This window comes from Amblyomma mixtum, chromosome 6 (assembly GCF_055824585.1).
Source record: "Amblyomma mixtum isolate Tamu chromosome 6, ASM5582458v1, whole genome shotgun sequence".
Lineage (NCBI taxonomy): Eukaryota > Metazoa > Arthropoda > Arachnida > Ixodida > Ixodidae > Amblyomma > Amblyomma mixtum.
The window spans coordinates 50,863,793-50,873,032 of NC_143017.1; the positions used below are offsets into that span (position 1 = coordinate 50,863,793).

The following is a 9,240-nucleotide window of genomic DNA, read 5'->3' on the forward strand; positions in this document are numbered from 1 at the left end:
TACAGCTTTTTCTAAGAAACTGGAGCACTTAACAGTTATTTCATTATTTCAGTCAAATTGAGCACTCTTCTTGTTGCAAATAAGTTTCTTTTTTTTGTACCATGTAGCGAATGCAGTAAATAATATTTCACATAACAGTGAGCTAGGTAGCACTTTGTCCGCCGTTTTTGTGCAGACAGATTTTGCCGCGAGTGAAAACATCGATTTTTTTTGCTCAATTTCGAGCGTAATGTGAATCTTCGAAACACAAAGTGATTCCACGATCGCTAGGGTGTTTACCTGACACACGAGAACATTTCGATGTTATTATTTCTAACAAATCTGACACTTTGTACGAAGAATTCCTACGTGCTGGTCTTTCATGTTCGAAAACTAACAAATTCCCTTTCTTGCGGCCTGAATATTATACTACTTAGGCGAAAAAATAATTGATTTCAGTCAAAACAAAAAATGGCGTCTGAAAGGGTTAAGAATGTGTGCAACAACTATGAGAAAGAGGTCTTTTTTTTTTTCAAGACTGCCATAATCTGTAAACTGGTTTTATGTGCGCCTGCCTTTTGATAACAGCCTAAGAAATGGTATGGCATGACATGGTATGCTACGGTAATATGAGTTTAATATCTCAAAGCTGCATGAGGGCTGTGAGAGACACCGTAGTGGAAGGCCTCATATTATAATTCCAACCACTCAAGGTTCTTTAATGCGCACTGACAATACGCAGCCAGAAGGACGCCACAAGAATGTTTGCTTCGGGTTACAGAAAATGCAAAACTATTCTTTCCACTTATTTCTCTCACGTGCAGTGCCTGCAGCCCTTCCTTCTATGTTTCCGACAGAAATGCGCTGGGCACGTAATGAGTATACTGAGAGTGGTAAATAAAGCACGCTGGTCCACCTTACCGTAAAGCAAGAGAGCGACCTGAGGGCTAGCAAGCTCTGGTTTTGAGTGCAGAAGCTTTTCAGCCACCAGTGTGCAGCACGACCCAACCATTTCCACTGTCTTGTCACATCTGAAAGCCAGTAAGCACAAATTGGCACACACACCTTCAGCAGGGAGAAACACAGGGCAGAAGAAACAGTTACTAAAGTGTGGAGTGAAAACATGATGGCATGCAAAGCAGAAATACCTTGATCCCAAGGTTCTATTAAAAAAGCATGTGGCCCCAAGCCCGCCTTGTTTCTAAAGACTACATCGGATCATGAACTGGTGAGAACGTACTCAAAGTAAGTTCAGTTTAATTCGTTATTCAAAGTGTCCCAAGATATCCCAGCAAGTTGGCAAGTTAATTAACAGACTGATCAGAAAATTATTTGGGTTCTTCAAGGTTTCAAGCACTTTTGGAGAGCATACAACTGAATGCCCAAAAGCCAAACCTATGCTATGCATTGCATGTGTCAAACTACATGCCTCAACACCATTACGAACACAACCAAGCCGACATCCCAAAAATTAATTTTGTCACTCGATGCTTCCCATTTTTCCTTAGAACAAGTGCCACACTCATAGGAGCATTCAATGACAATACAAAAAAAAACTGTTTGAGCATGACAACATTTCCTGGTTAAGTTCCTGTTGGAAGTGCCCTTTCGTACAAAGATTCTATTCAACCATGTTACACTTTGATCTTAGCCAAAAGGCCGAGAAGCGACCCAAATGACGCGGGTTCGATCCCAGCTGCGTGTACTGTGCAATATCACGTTAAAAAACCCCAGGTGGTTGAAATTTCTGGAGCTCTTCACTACGGCGTCCCTCATAGCCCAAGTCGCTCTGGGACATTAAACCCACATAAGCCTAAACCTAAACCAGCCTTGTTGCTACTGCCAATGATAGCAGTATTATATAATAATAGCAAGAGTAGCATAATAGCAAGTATTATGCTATTCTCTATTCTAATCAACTGTCACATAAAAAGAAACATCAGGCAATCGTAGCTCCACAGCATCCATTAGCCATAAATGAGCAGGCATATTACTGCCCTTATATTGCGTTCCACTCCCATTAACTTCTTTGTTGCACTACCAACAATTTCACACAATGATATTACTTAACAAATCTGTAAAGTCCATGTAAAGCAAGCCTAGATTGATAACTTAACCAACAAAAATGTCAGAAATGCAGATTTCATCAAAAACAGCTTTGGTGAGAGGGAAAGTGGCGTGAACAGTAAGCATGCACGACGATGCACCATGCACTTTTCCACAAGATGTGCAAAGGTTTTATGACAAACAACTGCACTGTTATAAACTGTTTGTCAATAACATTCAAAACATGATTTAAAAAGATAGTTTTTAGTCGAGCAGCGACCGTTTCAGAACTGTGCAAAAGTAAGGCAGCGCAAAGCATAAAATCCACAAAAACATTGAAAGAAAAGGCTCAGGTGAGCAACCATCATTTAGGTGGTGAAATCAAAGCAGTACGAGAGAAGAAATTCAATTACAAATAACTTAGCAGTCGCAGACGAATACCACATGATGATCCGTGTACAGTAATGTTTCACGCATCATTACAAAGCAGATAACATGCAACTAAAATTTGTTGTCTGCATTCCTTTAACCTTAGCCTAGAAACACGGTCTACAGTAACACAGCAACCCTACTAAAATGCCACTGTTTTAGAAATGGATTCGCATCTCACTCGCATACAAAAGATAACTCTTTTTACTTAAGCATCTATGTCAAGCAACTGTGAAGCACACGATGCTCAACACCAGTAATCTTTTAATAATTTCTTCAACTGCCTTTTGTAGCCAACCTTCTCTATCTTCATCTATATTCGTATTTTTGACTAGCTTTCTATTCCAAACCAATGAACACAAATGACCCCAACAACTGTTTTCCTGCAGTATGCCAGAAAACTAATCAATGAGTGGTACGAACCTGTGAGACGTCTCGAGCCTATGGTGATCAATTATTTCTTGCACTGCACCCTGCAGTTCAGCATCTTCTTTGGGCAAAAGATTGTGGTCCACCAAGGTCAGGGACAACTTTGACTGGGAGTGAAGTTTCTGGGCAAAAAGATATTGTGCTGTTATAACAACTGCTTTCTTTTGCTCGTTTTTTAGTTGAGCAATACTGCTCAAGGTTGATTTCTAAGGCGGAAGGACAAAATATGCCAGAGATCATGACTCCAATTATACAGACTGTAGTGTAGCAAAAAAAAAAAAGAAGGAAAATGTCCAGATGACAGTGAGGCCAACTCATGGCCAAGCCCAATAAAGCATTTCTACAGACTGCATCGCATTTATGCTCAACAGTACCTTACAGCCACATAGACAATGCAAAAAATAGCTGGGCAGGTTTCAAGGATTTGAAGCAAACATAAATTACAGTTTGGATCACTATACTTTACTTGAGATGCACCACTGAACACTTGAGGACACCTTTCAGCACATTTAAGTCAGTGCTGAAGCATTTCTAGTGACACTTAACCGAAGTTCCTGGGGAAGACATTTTCTTGTGAACTGCAGGAAATTTCTGATGAAAAATTATTCTTGCTTCGATGCAACAGGAATAAAATGATTACATTCCATAACTTATGAATCAGCAGAAGCAACCTTATTTCAGAAGTGGAAAATAAGTGATCAAAGCAGTCACATGAGGAAGAAAAGTGACTCTGGTTTTCTTAATAACGGCTGAAAAAAATTCTTGCTTTAATTGCTAGACTATGGCAGGCTGTGTGGGCAGACATCTGCTTCTGGCAGCTTGACAGGGCTTGGAAGCAATGAGTACAGGCCCTTTAGTTCATTTCCTGTGTTTCTACATTCTTTCCGCCAGAAGTATATCACACCACCAGCTGTGACACACAACAGCCCAGAATATTGCGCAATTGAAAGCAGCCATAAGCTGCCTTGTAGTGAAGCTAACATTATGACCCTGCGGTAGTTTCCTCGGGGCGCCAGCAGACAAAGCGCTACAGGACGACCGCAGATATGGATCAGCATGGTTTTTGTTCCCCTGGCAGAACGCCAGCCACGCAAAATCTGCGCAGCTATCGCTTTATGATGCGGAAATAGCACAATCGGAACAGGCGAAAGCGGACGACATCCGCCGGCTACACCACCTCGCGGTGGGCGTGACGGGCGGCATTTACCTTCAGGTCGATTTCGTCCCGGCAGACCACAGAGTCGAGCGGAATCTCCACTTGCTCGAAGAAATACGTGACCTCCGTACGCAGCCTGACGTCTTTTCTTGCGACATTAAGTACAGGAACAACGAGTAAGCTTGTGACCGGCTGAAGCTGAAAGTAAAACAGGTTCGCTTACGTACTACACAAACTAGTAGCTGAGGCGCGCAAACCCGTGAAGCACGTTTCAGCGCGTCCTAATCAAGTTAGTCGATACTCTTACAAGAGTGAAAAAAAAACTCTCACCTCGTGTAACAAATACGCAGTGACAATGGCAGACACGGCGGAATCCAAGTCGCAGGATTCGTTGCCCAGGACGACATGGACTTTAGTGAATGAGTCGAGCTTTTCCTGAAGACAAAGTAAACACAGCTCTTCGTTCACGGTCCCAGAAACGTGTTACTTTAAGCGTTACGCTATTTCAGCTCGAAGGGTTCAAGGAAAACTTCTGCTGACTAGCGATAGCCAGCTTTCGAAACTGAATAGAGATGAGGTCGTGGGCAGCATCCAGATCAAACTGGGACATCACACAGCAGCGAGCAGCCGGAAAATCAACAGCGAAGATTCGATAGACACAGTCATGGTACGGTCCTCGCGCAAGCAAATTCGGTAGTAGGCCATTTAAACCAAAAAATGTATAAACAAGCACGACGAATAAGAGAGAGACCGCTCGCACAGAAGCCGTCGCCGATCTGACTTCCCACGACACATAAATACAGCTGACCGGGAGACACACGAAGTTTACAAAAAAGTAACTTACCAAGTTTCGTTTGCACTCCAAGAGAAACCTATCCATGCTTCGCGCTGTTGGTCACACTATGTTTCTAAACAGACTAAAGGGGACTTAAGACAGGCCAAATATGAGGGTCATTGTTGCGAAAGGTGAAGAGTCAACTCGCAGCCATATCCGAATGCGCGAAACATACGCCGCACTACATGCAGTCGCACGCTGTAATGCTACGCCATTCCCTTTGACAAACCTTCTTCAAGGTGCTGCTTTTGTTAACACGTCGCCTATTTCTTAACTCCACATTTAAATCGGCACGTTCAAACACAGGGGTAATAATCTGTTTAGCCACATCTAACAAGTAGTCAGCAAGCGGACTATTTCTTGACGCTGTAACTGAAAGTGAAAGGGTGTAAACAGTCACTTTGAATAAAGGCGCGATATTGAAAAATCCCTTCCAGGCTCAACTCAAGAAATTAAAATTGTGCGCGACGCTGCATATGAATAAAAATAGTACAGCTCAAAGTCCGCGTACGTTAAGGCCAATGTTTAGGTGCAAATTGTGTCTTGTATCTTGCCGAAAGTTAGAGAAAGGTCAGCATTTGTAGCATCTGTATGAACACCACTGGATTGAAAAGCGCGCCGATTAGCGCAGAAACTTTCAAAAGGTGCTTAGTTTATGTTGAATGGTTGTGAAAGTGCATTGCTATTTAACAGAAAAGTGTCTGCTGCAACGCTAAAGGCGCACTATGCCAAAACTGCTTGTTATGGAGGTCGCCAATGCTGCAGACGACGCGGATTTGTAATTCTGATCAAATCAGAAAAGTGCTGCATGTACTATCGCGCTCAATATGAGTTGCAACGCGCAGTCATCGACCGGGGCTCGTTCCGTGGTCTGCCTCCTCCAAACAGTCCTGGGCGGGGGTTCTGTTGTTTCCTGGAACAGCAGTTTCTCCCAGAATTCCGAGCGACTGTTTGGAGGAGGCACACCACGGAACGAGCCCCGGTCGATGACCGCGCGTTGCAACTCATATTGAGCGCGATAGTACATCATCCGAACTTGGTTTTGAAAAACCAAGGTTGTCGTATACCATCCCTGCGTCAAATTCGAGCGCAAAACAGCGCTAAGCATTTTACGGCGCGCTGTAAGGCATCTGTTCTGTGGCCAAAGGGCATCTGGCCAAAGAGCGCCATGGTACAAGGCTTTTTCGTCTACTCAAGGATGGGTGGAAGATCCATTTCCTAGGCATTTTACCCGAAAGATGCCGAACACCAGGACAATGCTTGTACCCATTGTATCACTGATGGGTACCCGGAGGCACTGGGCATCGAACCCTGCACCTCCTGCATGTGGCGTGAATGCTCCAAGTCGTGGCCTAGACATTTTTTTTTTTTCGGCCAAAAACCGCTACCATACATTTGTGACACGGGAGTCAATCACAATCACCCTTGTCTGGGGACCAGGTAAACATCTCCAGTTCAAGATGACTATTTGCATACTGATGAGTCAGCAATCCCTTGTTTCAAATCTGCTCCACCTCTGGGTATTTGCCTAACCACACTGGACTGTATGAATACAAGAGACATTTCATGGGAGTAGACATGTTTGTTTCAAGCGAGTTGGAAATAGTGAGACTGATGAAAAAAAAATAAAGCTTTTTGTTTACAATGTGCATGCTTCAGCACTTGTGCTTCTACCATATTTGGTGTATTTAGAAATAAGCAACATGTTAATACCAGTTTCCTCATACATTTATTGAGACTTAGATGGAGCACATCATGTGAATGAGAAGAATACAATGGGACTGCATGGTTGCTGAAAGAGTTCCAGATGCACGATGTCAGGCTATCCTGTCTTGACTCTCAAGCAGGACAATGCTGTTCCCCCTGACAACCTGCGAATGCAATGCAGACAGTGGTCATAATCCAAACCACAACTTTACGCACTGAGAGCACCTACCACCATGCCTATGTTGTGCTTCTCCCCTCCCTTGGTTTCCTCAACTGTCTCGTCAAGGACTAGGTTCATAAAGGGGTCGAAACCACGCAGGATGCCAGTGATGACACGGCTGCCATTGAGTCTCACTGCAAGCAGAAAGAAAGACACAACTCCAAGATGAAAGCATTACCTGATAGCAGGCATTACAAGAACCTAGTTATCCAGTAGATTTAGCCCAGATGCAGTTGCAGTGGTTGTTTCATGTGTTTGACTAAAATTAACTGGTTTTCTAAATTTGTCGCTAGTCAGCAACACAGGTTCCCTTCATTTACTCTGATAGCCACAGGAAACTGGGAAATTCAAAGACTTCAACCAACTTATCAAACAACCTAGCCTGTAGCAGATTAAAGAATAAAGTTGGGCTAGATGGTGCTTTTGATCCACAGACCACCCATGTCTCCCCTCAAAACCGCTGAAATAATTGCCTGTTGTTTTGCCCACGTCAACGTCTAGCGTCTGTCCTGTGTGTTTCTGTTATCTGTCCTTTCTGTGTACTTTAACGCTAGTAATATGTCGCAGTCTGTGGATCATGTTGCAGACTGCCACGAATACTTCACATTAATGTTTTACACTTCGGCAATTTCCTCACGGGCGTCCCAGAACCCTCCTCGCAGCGCCGCCTCTCCTCCTCCGCTCTTTTCTCCCTTCTCCTCTTTTTTTCTTTCACGGCTGTTGCGCTCTTCGGTCTATTCCTCCGGCGAGTCTGCCTCCGCGCACCGCCGCCGCCAATCTGCGCGTCTTCTGAACCGCGGCCTGGTCAGCGCGCCTCTCAATGTGCTGACGCATGAACACGTAGGTGGTGGTGGAAACGTTTATTGCCAATGATGTAAATCGTAGGGGGCGCCTGGTTTGCCGCAAAAGTTTGCATGATTACGAGAATTGGTCTGGGTATCGGGCATGCAGCAGTATTGGGTATTGAGCAGTCCGGGTTTGTAGTTGTCGCCAATGTGCAGCCTGCGTTATGGTGAGGGACGGAGCGGGGGGTGCGTATTCCCTTCTTTTGTCTCGGTAATACGAGAGAATATCACGGAAGGAGACCAGGTAGTGCGCGGGCCGCGGGCGAACGGACCGTAGTGTGAATCGCCCTTTAACGCCATTTTAAGTACGTGCGCAGTCGCCTTCTTTGCGCGAGGAACGTGCCGGCCACACAAATGGCTCGAAGGGCAACGCGAAAATCGCGAGCCGGCCGCCCTAGAAGCTCGCCAGGAGCAGAACAGCTGTGAAAGACAATACGAGCAGAATCGCTTTATTAAGGCGAAAGCCTTTAATGCCTCATACTGTCGTGAGCAGGGAATGCACTACCTGGTCTCCTTCCGTGATATTCTCTCGTATTACCGAGACAAAAGAAGGGAATACGCACCCCCGCTCCGTCCCTAACCATAGCGCAGGCTGCACATAGGCGACAACTACAAACCCGGACTGCTCAATACCCAATACTGCTGCGTGCCCGATACCCAGACCAATGCTCGTAATCATGCAAACTTTTGCGGCAAACCAGGCGCCCCCTACGATTTACATCATTGGCAATAAACGTTTCCACCACCACCTACGTGTTCATGCGTCAGCACATTGAGAGGCGCGCTGACCAGGTCCAGAAGACGCGCAGATTCGCGGCGGCGGTGCGCGGAGGCAATAGACCGAAGAGCGCAACAGCCGTGAAAGAAAAAAAGAGGAGAAGGGAGAAAAGAGCGGAGGAGGAGAGGCGGCGCTGCGAGGAGGGTTCTGGGACGCCCGTGAGGAAATTGCCTACACTTCCAACAGAACACGGCCATTTTCGTGTCACTGAACTAAATCAAAACTACAACTATCAGGCAGCGCAGTAGCGTAACGCACTTGGTGCGGCACGCTGCCTCGGGTAAGAACGAATACTCTACCTAGGCAAGAATAACACTGAGAAATAACAGCCCACTGCAACGATGCAGCTGCAAATAAACTTACATGACAGCTTCTTGTCCATGTACCTGAAATGAGCAACAAAGAAAAGTTATGTAAATAGCCATTTCCTACAACTCATCACGCAAAAAAAATACTAAATAGTGAAAAAGAAATTCAATGATCGAGGGTAACAGTGCAGTTTAGTTAGTAGCTTCAGAGCTGTACCCAAGATAGACTTCGTCTTATGAATTAAGCGGCGTGCTGTCTGACGCCGGCATTTTGCAACAACTTTCAGACACTTGCGCACGGTTACAGTACTACAGCATAACTTACTTTTTCAGTTCAGGAGGATGTGCTTTACTCATGTTGAGCTAAATCGGTGAAAACCGAATTACAACACACAGTTTAACAGGCGAAACAACGCTGACAGCAAAACCACGCGACTGCCAAACGCAAGTTCAACGCTGATGCGCTGCGCTGATGGCGCTTAACTCAAGGTGACTAGCATAAAAACTC

General features: G+C 45.0%; 2 protein-coding genes across 3 annotated transcripts in view; both read right to left on the reverse strand.

The window, feature by feature from the left end:
* Positions 1–5,072, reverse strand: part of LOC149339071 (uncharacterized) — a 50,983-nt gene extending 45,911 nt beyond the window's left edge. For both annotated transcript variants that reach the window (XM_089547891.1, XM_089547892.1), the window contains exons 1-5: positions 4,884–5,072; positions 4,370–4,474; positions 4,091–4,237; positions 2,878–3,005; positions 901–1,010 (exon numbers count right to left, since the gene is read on the reverse strand). In XM_089547891.1, coding sequence (XP_089404017.1) covers positions 901–1,010; positions 2,878–3,005; positions 4,091–4,237; positions 4,370–4,474; positions 4,884–4,919 — 526 coding nt within the window. In that variant the 5' untranslated portion in view covers positions 4,920–5,072. The remainder of the gene's footprint in view (positions 1–900; positions 1,011–2,877; positions 3,006–4,090; positions 4,238–4,369; positions 4,475–4,883) is intronic.
* Positions 5,073–6,584: 1,512 nt separating this feature from the next.
* SNRPG (small nuclear ribonucleoprotein G) lies at positions 6,585–9,231 on the reverse strand. Its single transcript, XM_089547896.1, has 4 exons — positions 9,058–9,231; positions 8,788–8,810; positions 6,811–6,935; positions 6,585–6,745 (listed from the first exon to the last, which is right to left on the reverse strand). Exons 1-4 carry the CDS (start codon positions 9,087–9,089, stop codon positions 6,692–6,694), a joined length of 234 nt encoding a protein of 77 aa, XP_089404022.1. The 5' UTR covers positions 9,090–9,231; the 3' UTR covers positions 6,585–6,691.
* Positions 9,232–9,240: the final 9 nt, after the last annotated feature.

What these genes read in the sequence shown, in the direction of transcription:
- SNRPG (XM_089547896.1), bottom strand. Translation starts at nt 9,089, where the DNA reads ATGAGTAAAGCACATCCTCCTGAACTGAAAAA. An exon ending in CATGGACAAGAAGCTGTCAT is followed by an intron (nt 6,936 to 8,787) that starts GTAAGTTTATTT and finishes TTCTGCTTGCAG; the next exon opens with TGAGACTCAATGGCAGCCGT. An exon ending in AGCACAACATAGGCATGGTG is followed by an intron (nt 6,746 to 6,810) that starts GTAGGTGCTCTC and finishes TTGCATTCGCAG; the next exon opens with GTTGTCAGGGGGAACAGCAT.